The sequence below is a fragment of the Oryzias melastigma genome, linkage group LG16 (genome assembly GCF_002922805.2).
Source record: "Oryzias melastigma strain HK-1 linkage group LG16, ASM292280v2, whole genome shotgun sequence".
Lineage (NCBI taxonomy): Eukaryota > Metazoa > Chordata > Actinopteri > Beloniformes > Adrianichthyidae > Oryzias > Oryzias melastigma.
In genome coordinates, this window is record NC_050527.1 from 4,173,771 (window position 1) to 4,197,347 (window position 23,577).

General features: G+C 39.4%; 1 protein-coding gene across 4 annotated transcripts in view; it reads left to right on the top strand.

The window, feature by feature from the left end:
• The window catches only part of cadm4 (cell adhesion molecule 4), a 221,148-nt gene that overhangs the window by 194,760 nt on the left and 2,811 nt on the right, over window positions 1–23,577 (top strand). For 2 of the 4 annotated variants that reach the window (XM_024268263.2, XM_024268262.2), the window contains 6 exons: window positions 467–628; window positions 5,666–5,756; window positions 10,544–10,716; window positions 16,795–16,893; window positions 19,529–19,642; window positions 23,339–23,467. In XM_024268263.2, the coding sequence (XP_024124031.1) occupies window positions 467–628; window positions 5,666–5,756; window positions 10,544–10,716; window positions 16,795–16,893; window positions 19,529–19,642; window positions 23,339–23,467 (768 nt within the window). The remainder of the gene's footprint in view (window positions 1–466; window positions 629–5,665; window positions 5,757–10,543; window positions 10,717–16,794; window positions 16,894–19,528; window positions 19,643–23,338; window positions 23,468–23,577) is intronic. The other 2 variants (XM_024268264.2, XM_024268265.2) reach the window with 2 other exon arrangements.

Consider the following 23,577-nt stretch of genomic DNA (forward strand, 5'->3'; position numbering starts at 1 on the left):
TCTCCTTCCTGTGACATCCTGCTCCTCCCATGTCTGCCTCAGTTAAAATCTCAATAGAGTTATGCATATTCGCTCTTTTATCCTTCAGTCACTTCTTAAGTCGTCCTTTTCTTTTGCGAGCACAAACACAAAACACACAGTTGATTTGCTATCGCCAAACAAACTTGTCTGCTGCTCATAATTGCTGTGTAACACGGATGCAAATTGCATTCTTTTATTGGGTTCTCTGCTGCCTGTCTGCTACCCCTCCTAGGATGCCCGGCGAAGACCTAAAAGGTTAATTCAACTGTCACTAACTTGTCTTTCAGCACACTTTTTGCTGTTCCCCTCTGTGTTCTTGGCTAACAGTCTCTTCCCTGCTGCCTTTTTTTCCTGCCTCGCTCCATAGGTGTGATATCTCTACTGAAATGTAGGATGCTGGCTGATCACATTACCTCTTCCTTCTGTTCTTCCTTCCTCCCTCCAGGTGATGTGTCCCAGAAGGAGAACGGGAAGGCTTTCAGTGTGTTCAGCACCATTCGCATTCCAGTGGAAAGGAAGGACAATGGAGCAGCACTAAATTGTGAAGCAATCCACCCGGCGCTGAACGACCAGAAGAGGATCCGACACTATCGCCTAGATGTGTATTGTAAGCTTCCTCTGAACTACTTTAGATTAACTTTATCATACCATCCTTTAACCCAGTGATCCCCAACCAACAGGCTGTGGACCGGTACTGCTTCGTGGATCAATCGGAGTCGCGGAGGAAATAATTAATTATATATATATTTTTTTTCTTCTGAGTCTCAACAAACTTTTATTTTGAAAAATAACCAAATTCTGTCAACTATACTTTCAATCACTTGAGCTGTAAAGTTTTGTCAAGCAGTCAAAATTATTATGTCGGAACGGTATTTTATTCTGAAAAATCTTTTGGTTTTGCAGATAACGGGATTCTCTCGGTTATATTTCAGTCACTTGATCACTAACAGGCGTGTGCTACAAGAGAAAAGTTGTATGGGGAACATTTCTTTGCAATTGAATAAAAGGTTAGTGCAGGAACAGGAGAACAGACAGAAACAACTTAAAAAAAAACAAAAAATAGTCTATGAAAAGAAAAAAATCCAGGCATCATGCATATGGGAGAGCAGACACTGTGCCATTTACAGCGCCCAATTTTTGACAATTACAGTTTTCTAAAAAAAAAAAAAAAATCATAATTGAAAGCAAACTTTATTCTAAACTTTGCATGCCGTAATAAGTTTGTGACCCAAATGAAGCTGACTGCGAGGATTCCATAAATACATTAAATTTGATTTGGAAAAAGATGACAAAATAAAAACAGAGAAATAAAGAGGGGACAACACCTCAGCATCCTTGTTGTTCCCATTGTAGCTTTAATCTTGATAAAGGCATTCCACATGACCAAATGGTCAGCACAGGTTATCACAGTTGTTTTCCAAGGTTGGACTGCTACACCATTGACTGTAGATGAAAACTGGATTGAATGAGTGTGATGTCACAGACAGAATGTAACTTGGTTCCAGCTCCAAAAAAAGTTAGGTCAAGTTGCCAGTTTTTTATAACCAGAAATCGTCAGTAAGCAGTGATTGGTCCAAGTCGGTTTGAGTCAATGACTGAGTCTGAATTGCTTCCCTGTCCCTCCAGCTTCTCCCTATCAGCGACATTTAGATCTCAGAGATATTCCTCCATTTTTGGTTCACTTTATGTTTTTTACATTTGAGTATAGCTGTTCAGTTTGTACTGATGTTATTTTTCCCTAAATATGTCAGGTTTTTGCCTCCCGTCTTCTTCATTTGGGTCGCCAAAGCCGCTTTCCGTGGAACTAAGTCATGTGTGGATCTGCCCAGTGTGAGACCTGCTCTCATTACAGGCTAATTCATGCATAGACTGGAGTTCTGCATAGACCTGCAGCCAGACTCAGGTCCTGGCCTGGGGTTTAAGCAGCTTAGTAATTTCAGCTGGAAAAAAAAGGCTTGTCAGATCACTGTGTGTGATCTGAGAAACGCTTGGGGGAAAGCTTAATATTTGTTAGGCAAATAGACAGAATACTTTAAATACGGTTAAAAAAATGGTTAATATTAAATATTTTATCAAGTTTTATGCTTGGTACAAAAAAGCCCTATATTTAGATGCTTTGATCGTATGAATGTAGAAAATGTCAAACATGTTTAATCTATATTTCTTTGTAAACACTTGAAAGCCTCAGAAAGGTTCATTTATCTTGTTTGGGTGTAATTCTGTCAGCTTTAATATCTTACGTTTAATATTCCTGCCTCTTTTATTTGACATGGGAGAGAAAACTGCCACGACTTGCTCTCATTTCAGCCGAGTTAATTTTTAATAATGCTATTCTTGTTCGTGTTTTCCTAGAAAGCGGCTTCTCTGTTTGGGATTAATATAAGGTTTTGATGCAAAGCGTTGAAACGTTTTAATACTATATTTATGTTCCGCTGGGACAGATGGTAGAAGCGTTTCACCTACAGTGTTACTGTGATGCTTCCACAAAACCAATATTAGATTAATCAGTTTGTTCTTGTCTCCTATCGGCATCCCTGCCAGTTCAGCATGATTCTTATCCTGCAATATGTCTATAATACTCCATATTCAAACACTCCACAGGCATATATAAATATTTACTGTTGAAGATACGATTCATATTCAGTAGGCGCGCCTGTATCGCTCTTTGAGTACAGTTAATTTGTACATAAATGTTTGTTGATAGATTAGAATGATTAATATTCATACGTTTGATGATTTGCATGCTGCTGGTTCCTCCAGCCGCAGAAATGGCAACAATGGCCGACCTCCAAAGTGGGTTTGGCATCCCGTGGCGCTGTCGCTGAAGTTGGAGCTGTACATCAACTGCGAGCTGTAGGCAGCTTACGATAACAGGTGTCTTAACCGCAGGATTGTCAGCTGGTTGCCTTGGAAACAGGTGTTAAAGATTCTTTCTTGTGTCACTCACTTTTGATTTGCTCCTTCTTTTTGTTCTTCTGTCTTGTTCATCCTTTTTTTTTAAAGTTGAAATCTGTGACAACAGAACTCTGGAGGAGTCGATCAGCCACTAGAATCTTTTGTCCACAGCGCTCTTCTTGGGTCGTTTCTGTTTTCAAATTAATTCCAAAAAGATTTTTCTATTGACTGTCGTCTTTACACAATTATGTGTTTGGACCTACCAAACTAAAAACACTTTTATATCCACACAGAAAGAAAAAACAATTTGAACTTCCTATTTTAATTGATACCTTTCGTAACTTTTAAATGATTGGTGGATGATCTTGGCAGCCTCTCTAGAACATTCTCCCCCTGCGCTCATCTTATGTGTCAGAACTTTGTTGCATTCTTTCCTCTGATCCATTGATTTGACTTCAAATCGCTTCATAGGCCTCGTTTATATAAAGCTGGCAACAAGTCAGCCTCATTGTTATTCGTTCAGCCTCACAACCAACCTGCTTACTTTGTTCGTGCACTTTCTCCTCGCGTTGAACCCGCATTCAGACATGTAATAAATGCTTCCTTTGCCTTTGGCACTTTTCCAGTTGCATTCAAAGAGGCTACGGTTACCGGTTTGCCAATCTGAACCTGACCAGGGATCCGTTGACCGCTTTTTGCTTCTTCAATACTTACATGGTTATTAAAATGAGGGGTTGGAAGCGTGACTCCAATTTCTTTTTGCACATTACACCCAGATCATTGTGTCTGTTTAAGAGAGGCCGCACCTCACTGGTAATGAGACCCGAAAGGAATAAAGAAAGATGGTCAGTAAAAGTCTTAAAATTTGTTTTGCTTGACAAACCTATAGCTTTGAAGGACAAAATATACACCTGATTATCATGAGCTGATTTCTCATTCTTTTACTCTCTAACACCCATTCAGTTCATTTAACACAGTATTGACTGTAAAACCATGAATGTTTTTAAAACACCTCAGAATTAATATAGATGATCTTTTTTACATTTATGACACTCGATCAATCAAGCTTGTTTCTCACTCAGCTGCTGATATAAACATAACAGACACTACACACGGCTTCATCAGAAAGGCTGGCTCCATCATTGGCTGCAAACAGGACACTTTGGAAGCGGTGGAGGAGAGGAGGACCTTCAAGAAACTGTGAATAACCCAGACCACCCTCTCCAACTGGTTCTGGAAAAACAACAGAGAGCCTTTTCCGAAAGACTAAGACAACTTTGCTGTTCTAGGGACCTCTACAAGAAATTCTGTCTTCCATATGAATAAGAGTATCTCACACATCAGCACTATGTAACAGATAATTCCCCAAATTGCACACTGCTTATAATATTCAGCATACTACAAATTGCACATTTTGCTTTCTTCTATTTATTCTTTATATCTTCTGTAAATATTGTCTATTTGCTGCAAGAGCCAAATTTCCCAGCTTGGGACGAATAAAGTATTTCTGTTCTATTCTATGTTATTCATGGACTGAGATAAAAATCCATCCATCTATTTTCTTATCCCTGTTGGGGTCACAGGGGTGCAAAAGCCTAACATGGCCACTGTTAGGCACCAGCCTTTCACAGGGCTGACATCAAAATATGATTTTGAGATTCATATTCTTAAAGCACAGTTGTGCAACGCTAGAATGTCACACAACTGTTGGACATTATTTGAAAACACTGTGTCCAATTTTTGTCTGTAAGAAGACACAATGTAGTGATATAGTTGGTGTCAAATGTCTCCCACTTTCTGATGTGCAGAGAATAAATTCAACTTTATTAATAGAGCACTTTTCCCAGTACAGAAAACCTCAAACTGCTTAGCAGAAAATAATAAAAATAATAGTAAAAATAGTAATTATCGTATTTTCGGATGCATAAATTGCCCGAAAATATTTCTAGTTGGAAGCGGTAGTTTCAAACTACACCCGTTTACAGTGGAACTTTACCTCCGGAGAAAAAGCCAGTGAAATATTGCTATTTCTCAATGATTTTCGAGCACCGTATTTCTTCTCTGTGGCCAGATTTTCTTGCCTCAGGCGGGCCATTCTACAGGCGAGGCCCACGGTGCTGACATGTGGCCTCGCCGTGGGAGTTTGTTCGGACCCCGGGGGCCACCAGAAGATCTGTACCTGACATAAGCTAAAAGGTCATAAACTAAAAGAAAATCGGATAAAAATGAAGGTCCACTTCTATTAATACATTTATAAAGTATTAAAAGAATCTTAAAATCGATCAAAATTGAGAGTGGTTCCGATCAGTTTTTATCTGCAAACATCCTTTGACACGAGAGAAAATGTTTCCATGAAAGACTTAAGAGCCTCCAAGCAAAACAATGTTGAAACATTTTGGAAACTCCCTTCCCAATTTGTTGCAAGCAGTTGCAATCAAGTGAGAATCTCCCCTCGTTGAACTCTACCGGCTGCTAGAATCAAAGTCAAGACTCTAATTATAGCTTTAAGGCTGAATGTACGGTCTGCACTTACCTACTTAACGTAATGTAGGCATATTTAACCACCGCCTTCCTCTCAAGGTGCCATCTAACACAAAACACAGCCTCAGTCCACAAACTCTTTGTCTTTAATTCAAGAAATGCTAATAAGTGCTTGAGTGTTTGTTTTTCCCTCAGACATACAGGAGCTCAGACGAAAAGCAACGTGATGTGATGGAAAACGCTCATTTTTCTCTTTTTTTTCTTGCAGTTGCGCCCACTGTTCGAATCGTCTCTCCGCTAGGCATCTTACGCGAGGGCGACTCCCTCACCCTCACGTGCTCCGTCACTGGTAATCCTCTGTAAGTCTGACTTTGGATTTTTGCATAATAAGTCTGATAGTGGCATTACACCAGATTTGTAACTTTGACTCAGTTCTGTCAGGTTCATAAATGAGATAGCAATCGACAGACCTATCAGATGATAGGATTCTATTTATTCAATTTGTCAAGATGTGACCCCTGAAGCTGCTGGGAGCTGAGAGGACTATTTCTGTTTACTGTTCTTGGTAAAAGGGATCAAAAATCATAACAGATGACATTTGGAGAAATCTGTCCAGCAACACATTGATGTTTTAATATCAATTTCCTAGTACAGCAGCTTTGAGAGTAACATTTCAGAAGATACTACTCTTCCGATAGAAACTGTTTTCTTTCTGTCTAAAAATATGTCAATTAAAGGAACATTTTCAAAAAGATTAAACAAAGAACATACAAAAAAGCCTCTAACTTGAGGCTCCAGAGACACTATTTTATTCCTATATCGTGGCTCTGGCTTTGGATTAAAATGCTAACAATATGAATCAATCATAGGTTTGTAGTTTTGGTTACTTTTTTCTACTAACATTTGTCATGTTATGTTTACATGTCAGATATATGAACAAAATGATGGCAAAAGTTTTTAATGCACTTTTTTATTTATACACGTTTTTTTTTATATTTTCTGTGTTTTTATATTTTCTAAAAAATTGACTCAACACCCATCATATTTTTATAATTGGTAGTAAATGGGAAAAATAAAGGATAAAACTGCAACAAAGTCATATTATTGTAATATTATATAAAAATATAATTTTTGACTTTCTTGTTTTTTAAATTAAAGTGAATCTGCAGATATTATTTGACACATGGTGAATTTTATTTTGAAAGGAACTTGTATGTGTTGCTGTCAAAAGTAAAAGAAATTCACGTTTGCTATACTTTTATGATTTAATTATTCTAATTTTTTAAAGCTACATTTCATAAATGAAAGACTTAATGGACACAAAAATGGCAAAGTGGAGCTTTGCTGGTTTCACTGGGTTTTGGTCCATAAAAAAAAAAAAAACACAATTGCAGATCTCTGCTCAGCCAAAACAGAAATCCACCAAATTGCTTTTATTTTGCTGTAGTTATCATTTTACAATAAAAAAACATGCAAATTTAGTATTTTTTGTAATAAAAACAGTTAGAAAAATTTTGTTTTGTAGATTCGTTTAGAAAATTCAGCATCATACGGTCATGTTTTGCCCAAAATTTGTTATCATTTGTTTGAAAAATATTTGAAATAAAAAGCTAACCTTAAAAAAAAATCATGCACAGGAGGAGTGAATAAATGTTTTTAGTTATGTGTAGAATGCTGAGTTTGATTTTTTCTTAAAGTCAGTTGTTTCATCTTTCAATGACACAAGGACATAAATTGCATTAATAGTGTTCAGGGTTGTGCTGTATTCCAGATATTCCACCAATATTTTTTTTATTCTTCAATGCGTTCTAGTAGTTCACATAATTTATTCCAGGTTGTTTTATACTTCATCTACTTGACAGTGACTAATGTGGGCCTTAGTTCATGTATTCTAATATTTAGTGACTCACCCAAACCACTAGGATCTAATGAATATTATTTTATTTCTTAGACCTCCAATAGCAGCAGTAGCAGCAAAGTCAATCATGTGAAATATACATATACCTATTTTAATGTTTAAGTAGTGAAACCATGTGTACATTGCAGGTTTGGTTTTGGATACATCTTATTAAAAATAAGTTGTACTTTAAAAGTAAAACCATTACTAAGGCGTTTTGTGGTAAAATGCTCTTTGGGACCATCTACTGGCAGGAAGAACACTGTCAGGAAATGCTTTCAGTTGAATACGTTTTGACCTCATAAAGAGGAAAATGATGGAGGAAAAGTTTCAAATTTACATGCAAAAACCGCAACAGTGTTGAAGTTCAAGTACAAAAAATTTCAGACTGCTGACGTCAAATTTATTTAAAAATCAACGTCATTTAAGCCTATTTTAGTTAAAAGAAAAAGGCAGCAGAAAATCTACACATCAGTCTTTTGTTTTGCTATTTTTTTTTTTTTTGCAAGTAATTCCCTCAAAATTATATCTGTGTTTTTTACGTTTTCACCGTTCTAGGAGTCACACTTACTGAACAGTAGCTTTAAAACATAAAAAAAATCATAGAAAAATCAGTGAGTGCAGACGGCGGTGTGTTACTGACAAACATTTGAACATCTGCACGTTTAAAATTCAGGTGAATTCTCTATGGCGGCACGTGCCGGAGACGTGTCTGTGTCTGTAAGTTTCATCAAAAACAGCGAAGCTGCAGCAGCTGTGGCATCAGCTGACATTTAGAGTCTGACAGATGGGTGAAACTCAGCCGATCCGTATTTTATTGCACGCAGGACAGAGAAAAAGCACCTGAGACTGACTGTGTGAATACATCGCGAACTTGTACACAACAAGCAATATTCAAGAATTTTGAGTCAAAATTTTTCTTTTTTTTTGTATGTTCAGAGCTGATTGTACATTTTCCAAAAGGATATTGGGTCCTAAGCTCATAAACCGCCACCTTCTGAATGCTCCGTCCATCTGTCTGTGAGAAATCTGGTCCACTTAAGCTCCTCAGTAAAGTTTCATGGAGCCACAAAGTGTAGCGCTCTTGTTCTGTGTGTGTGTTGCCATTTATGAAATCCACAGAGAGGACTGGCTGCGAAGTGTTTTGGCTTTAGCCCTCACTTTGGCTGATTGGAAACGCTCCATAGAGGACAGACAGAACTGCTCATCTTGTGCTGGATTACACACATTTCTTGTGTTTCTACTGATGCTGGTCAATAGAAGCACTGATGACCAATAGAAAGTGTTCTATAAAAAGTCACACGCATTGTTTGGCTGTCATGGCCACAGCAGTTTAGGAGTTTGTGCAACAACTGTGGAGAGAAAATAGACTCACTCCGATTTGTGCGTATATAACTCTTGATTTGTGCTTAACTTTGGATTTGTGTGTAAATTAGGATTTTTGCGTGCAGATTCTTGATCTGTGTGTGCTTAATTCTTGATTTGTGTATAACTTTGTATTTGCGATTACTTTATTTGTGATGTTTGCGTAACTTAGGTTTTGTTTGTGCGTAATTCTTGATTTGTGCGTAACTTTGGATTTGTGCGTACGTTATTCCTAATTTGTGAGTCATACAATACATTTTGTGCATAATTAAAAAAAACTACAAAATCACTTAGAGACAAATCTCTGATTTAAATTTGTGCGTAACTGGGGTTTTGTGTATGCATAACAAGGGATTTGTGCGTAATTTTTAAAGATTTGCATGTGTAATTAGTTTTAAGATGTTGTAATTTTACTTTGTGCATGTTTATTTTGTATTTTGTATTTTTATTTTTTTTTGCACAAATATTATATGAGTTACAAATCAAGAATTTCTTACACACAAATCAGATTTAGTCTATTTTCTCTCCATAAACAACTTCACAAGCAACGTGTATCTTTCAAAGTGAAACACTTGAGTGCAGGAAAGGGTGTGACATGAAGCAGAAAAGTGGTTTAATTAAACATCCTGTGGGAATTGAAGCCAGATGATTCAGGATTATAATCTGGCCAGAGCAGCATCAGCCATGACACTCTGCCAAAGACACTCGTACACAGATTCCCTCGCCAGGATGTCTCTGTAATCCCCGCACCTTCTGTCTGCGCTGCCTGTCCGTCTTTCATGATCAAACCATTTTGTATCCCTTCATCTCGTTCCACACCATCTTCCCTTCCGTCTTCCCTTCATCTTTTTTGTCTATTTTCTGCCTCCTTTTGTCTTTTTTTTTTACCTTACCCTTAACATCTGACACCTATTCCTCTCTCATCTGCCCTTTTCTACCTCCTGCCAACTGTTTCTCACCATCCCTGCCCTCTGACCATTCATCTCCTCATTATTTTTCAGGAGGTAGCGCCCTGTTGCCATTGGCTCCTTCTGCGAGCTTTTTTTTCTTTCTCCCCGTCTTCTCATGTCAACCTCACCCTGTGGTCTCCTTTACCCTTCTTCTCCCCCCTCTAGTTTTAAAACACTTCCAGCGGTCGGTGATTTAACGTCACACTTTTTAAAACTTATTTTTAGCATAAAGGATTTATGTTTTTGGGGAAAAATATGTCTAAGATGCAATTTCCCTAAGATGAATTTATTTGCACTTGATTACCTTTGGGATAACTAATTTATTTGCACTTGATTATCTTTGGGATAACTTCTTTATAATGGCTTTGTAAATTAGCAATTTTAAAAACAGTTTTAGGATGCACAATTTACCATCTTTAATAAAATTTGGGAAGTGAAAGAGCTTTCTTATCCAAAATCTTCTTTTTTTATTTATTTTTTTACAGAAAGCATAACACAATGTTGTTGTTTTTTTTTTTTGTCATTTCCTGTAATTGTTGTTGTGATCTTTGATATTTTTTGTGTTAATTTGTTGGTATGATTTGAACTTCAGGGCCACTGTACCAGTTCATCAAGTTACAATAAAAGGTTCATAAGCCTAATAAAAGTGTTCCAGTTTTAAATATATTATGCCTAAACTGAAATAAAATGCAACTTTGATAAAGTTCTAGATTAAACGCAGACATAAATATGGCAGTACTGCTTTTCTTCAAAGATGTTTCTTTACTATAAGAGGTTTATTATTATATCAGAGCTTGTAGATATCAAAAATGAAAAAAGCAGTAGAACTACTTTTTTATATGAAATGATTGGTTTGGAGAGAAAAAATCTGTCATTTGAGGAATGGTTCACTGACTCATCAAATACCATATTCTGTATCTATATTCCCTCACAGGCCCAGACATATTCAGTGGTCCAAGATTAATGACACCTTGCCTGAGAGGGCGGAGATCTCTGGGGCCACTCTCCAGATCTCCCGTCTCAGCCAATCACACAACGGAACGTACCTGTGCCAAGCCCAGAATAACTTTGGACGCGCTGCCGATCAATACACGCTGTTGGTGTACGGTGAGTAGTTGCGTGTCGTTGATTCATGAGTTTAACATGCAAAGAAAGATGTATTATTACACAGAACTTTTGGCTATTCTATTCAACTAACCAGTTTATGTTATTTTACCATTTGATGTCACAATAAAGTAAAAGTAGAAAACATTTAATGCTATTTCTTATGTTTTATTTCTGAAATAGCTGATTTTGAGTTTGACAATTTTGCATCCTTGTTAAAAAAAATGTCAACCATAATTTATTAACTCTGCTTAGTTTTTTGTAATGTTTGGATTTTCAGTCTCAGCGATGACCTGTGAAGAATCTACATCAACTCTGAAAAAAATTCAAGATCCATTGTAGTTTTAAACCATAAGTCTGAAAAAAATATTCTACTTTTGTTGTATTAGGGCGACCGCATTTGCGTTTTAAGAGAGCGGAGCTGTTAGTGGGGCTTTTGTCCTCGCCTTTTCCAGGATGTTGCACCTAGATTCACTGGCGGTGGATAGATTGTTAATGAAGGTTGACCCAGATGCGAACACCACAGCTCATTGTGGATGAGAGCTGAGCTTTCTGCATGACACAAAATGCTTTCTCTTTTTTTTCAGAAACTGTGACAAATTGGTGAACTTTCTGTTTGAGTCCCTTCTGAAGACGAGGTCGTGTTTTATAGTTGTGCCATCCTCACAAGAAAGAAGGATGTTGGAATAAAGAGATGAGGGCAGCGGCATAAACAGTTCTGGATTTGACCTGATTGCATGAGTTCAGCTGTTATTTGGCAGGTTTGACGTTGAAGATCAAAACTAGAACAATTTGACTCTAGTCTTCAATATATTAATTTTTACTTTTTTTATTAGCAGTTCAACCTCTCCCCACCCACATTTCTCCTTTACACCGCCCTCCAGTTACATACACGTCAACACTTTCCCCATGCTTGGCGACACTGGCACAGAAATGATGACTTTCTCAACCAACACCTTCCCTCTTCTTTCTGTCTGATCTCAAAGGTCAGACATGTTCTGTATTTCCACCTCTGCAGGAAAAGGATTTCTTTTTTCATTTTTTTTTATGGCCTTCAGCTTCTTCCGTCACATATTTTTGTCGTCCATCCATCAAACCGGCCATCCACTTCCTGCTGGGAGCAGGTCAAAGTGCTGGCACTGCAAGCAGACATCCCTGGACCTCCTGTTCCACCACGACGTCCTCCAGCTGCTCTCAGGGAACATGGAGGCGTTCTCACACCGGCCAGAATATACCTTTCTTAAGCAAGTCCTTGGCCTGCCCCGCGGCCTCCACCCGGTAAAACATCTTCCCTGGGAGGGGTCTGGAGGGCATCTCGATTTACCTGAGACACCTGGACTGTGCCAGAATATGTTCTTAACCCTCTCTGGATTTCTGAGTTTTGCAGCCAGTCTTGAATCGTGAGCATAATTTGGAGGAAATGAATGTTTCAGCTTCTTTCCTCTGCAGATTTGAACCGAAGTAGAAGAAACAGATTTGAATTATCTCCACACGCATATGTTTTAGGAGCCTGCAATCACTGGGGTTTGAATAGATTGGAACCAATCAGCAGAAAAGAGTCTCAATTAAGGGATTTCTGGTACTCGCCGATTAGGAAAAACCAAAAAACTTTGCATTTAAAAGATTTTTCTCATCACAAATTTTAAGTCCATAGTCTCAGGCTATGGACATCTGTTTACTTACATCTATTTGTCTTTGTCCCCTTCCCAAGTTCCTTTCCTCACCCCAATTCTTTAATATCAGCAGTCTTTCACCTTGCCATGGATTCGCCTTTACTTCAGGTTCATCTGCAGTTCAGTGTCTTTGTGTGAAAAAGGAGTACTGGGAAAAAAAAAAACAAGTGCTTGGAAAGAAGTGAGAAGTCAAGAAGGGGTTGATTGGGCTAGTTAGGGTTGTGGAATGGATAAATGAAAAGGGAGGAAGGACGGACGGCAAGGTTGAGAGCAGGTTAAAATCTAGTACAACGCCGTGTCAGATAAATGAAATGTCTATTCGCTTGGCTCCCACGGGGAATAGCAAAGTACGTAGCCGCAGGAAGTGCAGCCGAAAGGCGAAGTTTCTGGAAGGTATGGCATGACTCAGCAGAAATAAAAACTCCCACCTTTGTCCCACTGAGTTTTTACCCGCCCCCTCTGAATGTACATTTGTACACTAAGCAAAAACTCAACTTATTTGTTTCTCTGGCCTTAAAAAATTGTAACTTCATGAATGTAGATAAACGTTGTTGCGAGGAAGCGCTCTAAAGCAGGAGCTCCGCTGGAAGCCTGGGAACGGTGAATCGCATAAATTTGCCACCCACTGCTACGTCTGTGCATTTGAGGTTTTTTTTCTTTTTGAATTTAAAAGAGATGTTTCCTGTTGGGAACATTCAGTTGTATTCAAACGTGAATAAAATGTAACATTGCTTTGCTAAAATAGCCAAAAAGGAAATAAGCGCACACAGGAAAGGCAGCAGAGGAAAGCAGCGTCTGCTTTTCATTTTATTGCTTTTCAACTATTGTCATGTTGCATTTGACTTTCTCGTGTGCATATTTGAAGCTTCACATACACCTGACTGGGAGGAGATTTTTTTTTTTCAGATTGAGTGGTGAAAGTCTGGATGCTCCTTTACATAATTGAGCTGAGCTGCTGCACTCAGATGAATTGCTAAGCAAATAAAAGCCATTAGGGCCGACTTGCAGAGGGATGAAATTGAGAGAACATAAAAAGAAAAATCAAGAATTTCACGTATAGGACGTGACTATGTGTGTGCCTCTTTCGGAACGGGAGGAAAAATCCAGAGACCTAATAACTGTATTTGTAGATTGATTAAAAACAAAGCCGAGGGGCAGAGAGAAAGACAGAGGGGCTATTACGTGACCAGGGATTAGTCTGTGTCTCCTTGACTGGTGTAATGAGCCGTCAGCATGATTGGAAAGAAAAACACGGACTTCTGTTTAATGAAGTGAGACTTTAAAGCACAGAACCAGAGAAAGAGCGCGGAGATTGGTGGTAGTGCGAGACAGACTGCAATATCCTGGAGTTAGCTTCGTCTCCCGTTCTGTTTTACTTCACTCATAACCATAAATTTGAGATCCAAGTAAGTTTTGAGTGAGGCTTCAAATCAATTGGGTTGACCTTCACCCCCTCGGCGGTGGACCTCGTGGCTCCGCACAGAGTGCGCTGATGGACAACTGGATAGACAACCGCCGCTTTGGGCCAGGCTCTTATAATAAAGCAAAGCTAAACATAAAAGAATTGGAAGCGGTGGAGCAGTATCCTCAGGCGTCCTGCGGAATGAGATACAAGCAGAAACGCCATTATCACAAGTGCCGCCTCACCCATCCCTGGAAATAACACGGGCCGCGCGCCTGATTGGCAGGCGTGTAGTGTTAATGAATAACAATATGATGTGGAAAAAAAGGATGCTATCGGCCAAGAGAACGACAGCTGTATGGCATTCTCCTTAATTAAGCTGAGTAGAGGGAGTCCAGTCGCGGAGGAAAGGAACTATCGAGGCAGCCGAGTGAAGGGGAGTGATTGTGCGGGCTGCAAATGAGGGGCTGGTAAAAAAAAAAAAAAATTGTCAGAGATGCCAGGAGGAAGATATAAAAACTTCAAAATGGTGAAAAAAAATATTTCAAGTCAGAAGTTAATCCAGTTAATTAGAGCATCCAGCTCTGCTATTAATCTTCAGCCACGAGGCTAGAATGACAACTACATACATGACATGCAGGCTTCCATGCATGAACCCACGGAGGACAAATGCAATTGAATATGCATTTAGAAAAAAAAACCATTCAGCAATATAGTGCTATATTTCGTTTGGCAATATTTGTATCGATTTAAAATGTTGACATATTTATTTAATTATTTATGAGCGTCTCTCACCGTTTTGCTTTTGTTTTCCACCTTAACCTCCGACCACTAGTTGGCAGTAGAGCACACTCTTTGAACAGTTCTACACCGCAAAACAACAAGATCTGTTAAATGTTTAGTAAGCTTCACAGTTTTTTAGTAATGAGACAAATACTACTTAGTTTTAACTTGGAATGAGTATTAAACGAAACTCTGTGCCACGTTGCTCAAAGTATCATATTAGAACATGGATTGCGGAGCTTCGTTGCAGCTCAAATAAGAACGAGGGAAGCTGCGCAGTGGATCCTCCATTAAAATACTGTCGGAAAATTGAGTGAAAGTTCTACTGAACTTCACAGCATTAGATTCTAGTTCAGAGACCTGATGGATCAGAGTGATGTGTAAAAAGGGGGCAACGTCACAGGGATTAGCAGTGAAATATGCTTTTTTTTTTTTGCTTTTGAGAAAACTTGAGCTGACTGTCATGAAAATAAAACATCTTAGCTACATTCATCCTGTCATCACTGAAATGTTTCTGGAAAGAATTGGCTATTTTTTCTCCCTCACTTTTGAAGCACTCGTTCAGGTTAATGAACTGTTTAAATGTTAGATTTAGCAATCACACTTTTAGAAACTTATTAGTTAAGGCTCATTCATTCTATTTTTTCTTATACTGAAAAATATTTTGTTGTGGAAATCAGACAATATTGACTGTTCTCTTAAAAAAACAAATATTTTGTAATTTACCAAAAGAAAAGCAGCATGAATTTCTGGGTAAAAGCGACTTGTTTTTGAGATACAGTCGCAGTGCTGTGAATAAAATTAATGTTACCATTTTATTACAAGGAAATACATTACAATTCAGGTAGATTTAATTCAAGTCATACTCTTAAAAAAAGTGAAAAATTGTTCTGATACAGTCTTGGGATATATCGTATCGTATATATGTATCGTATCGCCAGACTCTTGCCAATACACACCCCTACAATTGAATCATTTTAGGTATTTTTTCATGATCTGACTTTTGGTTTTTTGTCGCTTTTAGTTTTTCATCACTCTTTGTCTTGAGCAGAAAATGCATCATGTACGTTTCTTTCAGGGAGAAGAAAGACCTAAGCTGGCCTTGAAGTGAGAAAAAAAGCATGAGGGGGAACTATAGTGCTGACATAAGAAGAGTGCAAAAAGAGATTGATGATCTCAGGGCCAGTGGGAGAAAGGGGGAGAAGAGACAGAGGAATACTTACCAATAAATTACTCCTGGGCAGAAAGGGCAGTGTGTGTTTGTGCGTCGTGTAGACATTTTTGTCGAACCAGTGTGTTTCGAGAAACTCTGCGTGCTCCCGCGTCTGCATTTGCATCAATATCTAAACAAAAAAGCGTGTGCGCTTTAGCAAACCCGCTCTAAATTGCATGTTGCAGCTGTTTTGCGATTGTTTGATGGAATGTCATTTTTCACTCAGAAAGTGCTGATCCTCACACACACATGCACACTTCTTTTCAGCCATTCTTTTTGTCTTAAACAGCAATATGAACTTTCTACCTCTTTACCCACCATCTGTGTCTTTGCCATTGATTTGCAGAATGTCAGGATCCAAACTATTGTTCGGGATTGAATGAAACAATCCCTGTATGGTGCTTTTTCCACAGGGGGATGCGTCTGTCAGGCTCGCTCCCTTGCCATTGTGCGATGGAAAATGTTCCAGCAATAGAGAACGTGTCCCAAGATATTACTGCTGCTTTGTGAATGAATGTCAATCTGCCAGGATAATTTGCGTCCGCCTCTGCTTCTAAGCATTTCTTTAACATTGTAAACATCTCCTTCAGCCCCGTCAGCCTGAAAGCATCATTTATCGACATCCATGTCCCACCTCAGTGGTCAAAAATCAATTCTCATTTGAAGGAAAAAAAAATACTTTAAAAAAATATTTGATAATAGCTTACTATGTGGAGGAATTTCTCTTCTCAGGACAAGATGTTAGTATTTCATCCATCTTCGACATTCTGCATTTCAAGCTATTTATTAGTGCATAGAGTAAAACTGCCTGTAAGACTTCTGTCCACCAACAGAAGAGCTTCCATTAACTAGATTCATGTTCAGCAGTAAAGCATGTGTCATATTTTATGTGCATTGTTAACTTTGCTGCAAAACCCGCCGACGTAGTGTTTAATTGTCCCTGTGTGCAGTAGATAATAGTATTTGTCTGTCTCTGTGTATGTGTGTGTGTTATCCCATCCCGTCTGTAGATAATGTGTCACTCACAACCATGGTCCCTCCCACTCCTAATGCCACCCAACCAATCACCTCCCATCCTGTCACTCAAACCATCCTGCCAGACAAAAAAGGTAACGCACACACAATCATACACGCACTTTTTTTTAGCCCTCACCTCATGTTCTGCAAGAGAAGGATCAATGGAAGAGGTGACAAGGGACGGAGGCTTTTAATTATCCTGTGTTTCCTGCAGTTTTGGTTCTTTATCAATGAGAGGCCTTTCCGACTATAATCCAGCAGAGGGGCCCTCATTAACCTGGTTCATGCTCACCACTCATAAACCATGTGTCGTGTTTAATGTGGGGTGTCCTGTCTACCAAAAAGGCCTCTAAAGTTTCTGTTTAACCCTCGTCTTATGGGGTCCAGATGACCCAAGCCTTACATTGACGTGTTATCCCTCCCATGACAAATGTGGATGAAGGTGGACAGGATTTCACGTCTGCCATGGACACTGATGAAAATCAAAAATCGTTGAAAAAAAAGAGATGACCCCACTCCCAACACCAACATACCTACGAGACTGTAGATACAACGCATTTTCAATCCCAACTCATCACGTGTGGACATTTGGTTCAGGTGTCCCCAACTCATTGTTTTTTGACGTTCTGGCTGTTCCCATTAAATCGGGGGTCCCCAATATTTGGGTTACAAACCAGTACCGGTTTTAGGGCTGCTTGGTACCGGGCTACAGACATACGCTGATCATGGCTCCCCAACCCTCAGGACCCGAACTGGTACCGATACTGGGCTAGGGTGCTGGTACTCTAACCCAATACCTTATCCCGGTTCCGGCACCCCAACCCAGTGCGTGTTCTGAGTCTATTACCACGTCCAGTACCGTGTCCCGACCTCAGGACCCGGATCGGTACCCTAGACTAGTACAGGTACCCCAACCCAATACCAGTTCTGTCTCTGTTACTACAACTGGTACCTCGTCCTGACCTCAGGACACGGATCGGTACCCTAGCCCAGCACCAGTACCCTAACCCCATACTAGTTCTGTGTCTGTTACCATGTCCAGTACTGCATCCTGAGTTCGGGATGTGGACCGGTACCGGTGTCCTAGCCCAGTACCGGTACACTAACCCAATACTAGTTCTGTGTCTGTTACCACATACTATACCGCATCACAACCTCAAGATACGGACCGGTACCGGTTCCCTAGCTGAATACCAGTACCCTAACCAGATGCCAGTTCTGTGTCTGTTACCATGTCCAATGGGGAAGCGGACTAGTACCCTGGCCCAGTACCGGTACGCTAACCCATTACCAGTTCTGTGTCTGTTACCACATCCTATACCGCGTCACAACCTCAGGACACGGAATGGTACCACTACCCTAGCACAGTACTGGTACCCTAACTCCATACCAGGTCTGTATCTGTTACCACGTCCGATACCGCTTCCTGACCTCAGGACACGGACCAGTACCAGTACCCTTGCCAAAAATGTCAAAAAACGACAAATTGGGGACACCCAAAACGTCAAAAAGTGGCTCGGAGGGGGCCCCAAACCACTGAGTTATGACGAGTTGGGACTGAGAATGTGTTTAATATAATTCATCAATGTGTGTATTCCAATCAGCTCTGTGTAGATCCAGTGAATTAAAACAAAGTACAGTCATTTTAAAGTCTCATCGCCATAGGGGCGATAGTTTAAAGATTACAGTGACACCTCACTAAACCCTGCTTTGTTCACCTGTCACTGCTCCACAACTTTTTTTTTTTTAATGACAACTTAGGTATTCAGAGCTAGACTGAAACACTGAAATGAATTATCATGAAAAGTCTTCGCAGAGAAGCCTCTCGGCGCTGCGCTTTTAATTCCGAAATAAACAAGTTTAATTAACTGAAAGCACTGTGTACTTTGTCTGCTGTCACATCTAAGAACCCATGTGAGCGCACAGTTTTGATGCTTTCAAATACGAAGCAGTAGAAATAATTAAGATTCACTAAGTGAACTCCTTCATGAGTTTAAAGCAAGTCTTTTTTTAAGGTAAACCAAATGAGTCTCTTTCTTGAAAAAGTCATTTGGCGGTAATGAAGGCATAAATAGATTTTGTTTGATTTGGTTCAGAGATTTTTAAAACACTCCGTTCATTATTATTCTGTAATCATTGCTGCCAAAAGATATTAAAACAAATGAAGTATTTTTTAGAGCCAAAGTGGCGGGAGCGTCCCCTCATTGTCCTGGTGATCACATTCCTACATCCCCTCCACCACCTTTCCTCCTAACCTTTGATGTTTTCCAGTGCCCAGCTACTTAAATGGCTCTCAGGTGCTTCATCATTTATTGGTGTTCTCATCACATCCCAGGGGTCAAAATCACTTCAAATTTAAAGGCTCACCCATTCAAGGATGATATTTGGTAATCTGTGTGTGTTGAGGAGTGGCATAAGACTTTATGGCTGATTACTGAATAATTTATGTGTCAATCCTCCATCCACTTTGTGCTTTCTGCATTTTTGGCTCCTAATCAAAGCATGTCTTAGTTGAGCTGACTTTCCAACTCATCCAATGACAAAAGAGCCTCCATTAACCCAGTTCACCGCACATAAAGCACCGCGCTTTATGCTTTCATGCTTTATGTGCTGTGTCATATTTACTATAAAACCCGCCAACGCTCATGTTTAATTGTTCCTGCTTGCTGTAGATCATAGTTTTCAATGTGTGTGTGTTTTTTCCCCCCATGTCCTGTCTGTTTGTAGATAATGTGTCACTCACAACCACGGCTGCACTCACTCCTAACACCACCCAGTTAATCATCTCCCATCCTGCAGCTCAAACTTCCCAGCCACGCAGCGACCTCGCGGATCCGGAAGGTGCTGCCCTCACACACGCGCGTCTGTTTCCTGCTGCAGCGCTCTTTCACCGTGCATCTTTATGAGCCTATGCGCCTGCAGAGTCTTGAATATGCACCGTGCGCAACCGCCTTCCTCATTTCTTATCACTGGGTGTTTGAAGTCTGCACCCACCCCTGCCAAAAGCATTGCTCTGTAAGCATTTGTATGAGTGTGTGCGCATGTGGGTTTCCATGCTGGGTTAGGGTTTCTGATCCTCGGTGGATACTGCTACTGATTCTGCATGAAGAGCTTATGGACTGACATTGTCCTCTGGAGGGCCCGGGCGGCGTTACAGAAAACACATTTATTCACACGTACGCAGAAAGACAAAGCTAGAATGAAAGATCAGGGATTTTCAGGCATATATATTGTCCCAAAAGAGGGCTAGGTGTGGGAAAAGTTACTTTGCTGCCCTGCATGTTATCAAGAGTGACTACACATTCTCTTTACTAGTTTTCCTCTCTTTTTAGCCCCTGAATTTATCTCATCTACTCTCCTGCTCTTTGTAATTTTCTCCTGGTTTCTACACCTTCAGCTTTTCTGTCGTTTCTGTTTGGTAAACGGTGAGGTGAGGCACAGGGAGCACGGCATCCTTCTTGTTCGACTGTTGCCTCCGCCATCGTCTGTGACAGGTTGTTCACTTGCTGGGTGATGCATGAAGCCTTTGGTGGATGTTTAGTCAAAGTTGATGCATTATCCACAGGGCTCCTCAGAGAAAACAACACAGTTTTTAATTCTGTCAGTCACTTTTGCAAGAAGCTCTGGGCTGCAGGAGATTTAGAAAAAAGAAAAAACAAGGCGACATGAGGAAAAAGTAGAGCTTCTCCTGGGAAATATTGCTATGGCCAACAGCTCTGTCGTAATACATTTAAATCTCATTAGTTATGTAACTGCCAACACGCCTATATCAATTTTAATAACGCTCACACATGTCAATATGTGATCTTAATCAGTTTGTCCAAAGCATGCACTCAGATGAATGAACTGAACTGCAGCTTTTACCTCAGTCCTACTTTCCTCCAAATATTTTTATCATCAGTTTGTTTACATTAATTTTGTATTTTATTTCATGTTAACTTATACATTATATTTATTTATATTTCAGCTTATAATTTATTGTTAAATTGTTTTATTTATAATATTTATGCTTTAATTCTTTCCTATCAAGATCTCTTTTGATACCTACATGTCCTTACCTTTTATTAGAATTTTTACTCATTTATAAAAATCAAACAAAACAGTCGTTTCTCTTAGACTAGGGTCACATATTCCAAAATGCCACTGCGTGGTGACCTAAATGCAAGTTTTTTATCAATATTGCAATGTGGCTGGACGACAGCATTTGTAATCAGGGAGGCGGCAGTTACATTTATGCATTGGTGGCCACTGAGGTTTTAGGAAACAATTCAAATTAAACAATGACCAGAGAAATTTTTGACATTGGTCAGTGGCCGCCAGGGAACATTTGGAGGTCAGGTGGTGATAGTCCGGTCACAGGCAGGTGGCAGGAAGGCTTAGTGCCATAAATAACTGATAGGAGGGTTTCCAAGATCCCCAAAATCATCTGATTATCTGATCATCTGAAGACAGAACATGATGCTTTCTTTGGAGGCATGTTGTCTAAATATGTGTAAATATTAGGGCTGGGATTATTAAATCGATTAATTGATTTGAATCCATTTAAGTTTATCAGATCAATAATCGATTCATAAAAATATAAATTGATTTAGCACATAAGCTAAAATCTGTTAGCTTTATACTACCGTTTGATGGGATTTCCCATATGATAGCTAATGCTAACACTCGGTCGACTTAAACATACATTGCTGACTAAACAAACAGCTTTATAAACTCACAGGTATGAATTTTCCAAACTATTCTAAGGAAATATTTTTAAAGTAACCATTTGAGGTCTAAAACACCATTTTGGTCCTACTTTTTTCTTCTTCTGGAATAAGGTGTAATGCTATAGCATCATCGCCACCTAGTGGCCAAACTGAAACATCTTCCAGGAGAATCAGAACAATGTTTACTATGTTAATGATCTGAATATTTCTGTAAGAGCTTCTCTTTTTGAGAATCCATGTAACACTGTATGATATTAACACTCTCATTATTTCACTAATAAAATTTACAGTATGTGAAATATTCAAAACATATAGTAGAATATTAATGTATATCTAAACAAATGTGTATAAATGTAAATTTCGAAATTGAAATGAATTGAAGAATCGAAAGGATCGAAAAAAATCGGAATCGAATCGATCCAGACTTTTTTCATTTGAATCAAATTGTTTCTGGAAACTATAATTGATACCCAGCCATAGTAAATTTCTAAATTGATAAGATTATGATGTGTGCTCAAAATCTGACTCGTGAACGATCAGTGGTGCAAAGTGTTCTTGTAAGGACGTCATCCTCTCTTGACTGTCGCTGTCTGCGTTCATGACTAAGCCAACAACTAAAAATCGGGCAATCTATCGATGCCTCAGCGTCACACGTTGGCATTTGTATTTGTGACCATAGCATTAACGACATTCCTACTTCTGCCTTAAAAGACATCTCATTACTATCCGTACTTAAACATCCCATAGATGTATTCCTGGCGGTCATTTATGCTGTTATGTTTTTGAAAGACAACACTTAAATTTACACAAACTCTTGCACTAAATATAGCTTGCACACGTGCTTCTTTACAACTAACAATTAACTTGATGGTTCTTTACGGCTGAGTGGAAAATTTAACAATATCTCTGCGCCCGTTCTTCTCTTCCCTTGGACTAATTGAATGTTATAGATCATTACATGAATGTTGTCAACTGGCGTCTTTTCCACAGATAGATCCTTGAGATGCCATTTTTTATCTGGAAGACTTTTACTGCGTTTCAGCATCACATCTCCTTCATTTGGTAGAGAAAATATCAACATAATAGGATAATAATTCAGGACGTGGAACAGCAAAAGCTGATTTTGAACCTTTTAATTTCATTTATAAGTGGAAATGGTGAACAGTATTTCCCAGAAAGAGTGGATCGTTCTGTTGCACATCTGTGGGAAGAATAACAGGATTTTCTGGTGATGGTTTTTCACTACTAACCTGTTAGAGGTGTGTAAAGTTGTTACAAGGTGGGATTTGGCACAAATGATTTCCTACTTCTGTAATTTTGTCTGCAAATTGTCACAAAATTTCTCCTACCTTTTCTATTGCTTTTTTTATCCGCTGTGGATCATTTCTAAGGTGAAGTGGACGTAAACACAAAGTTTCCCTCATTCCAAATGCATTGTGCTCTTGCCAGGTGCTTGGAAGTGGTGTCTGTGGAAGTTGACATCCTTATTTCTTTATTCACTCCCCTCGCTTTTCCACCTTTTTCTCACCCATTCAGACTGTCTGGCATTCTGTTCACTGGAGGGTGATGAAAGGTGATAATGCAAGTTGGGCGGAAGATATCGAATTCTCCTCTCCCAAGCCTTGCTCCCTGTACACACTCCCATTCGGCTGTTTTAATGCGCCCCTTTTGTTTCCCCTTTATCTCTCCCGCTTTCATTTTTGATCCATCTGTTTCTTCGTCTCAATGTCTTTGTCCGCACCCTTCTCTCCCATTATCTCCACATTTCTCTTCAAAGCTGATCCAACCTTCAGCTGACGCGCTCCGTTTAACCCCCTTGTTCTCACAGATCCCGGTGCAGTCGTAGATCCTCAAAGTGCAGTACCGTATAAGGCGATCGCCGTGGTTTTGGCCCTTCTGGTTTTCACCGTCATCTGTGTCCTTGTTGTCACCATCTGGTGCTCAGTTCGGCAGAAAGGTAATGTACAGACACAGTCTATTTCGTTTGTCACAATGTGGGTATTTTGTCATTTTTGCCTCAGAAATTGTGTCTCATTTGTACTGCTTTCAGAGTAATTTGCAGTTAAA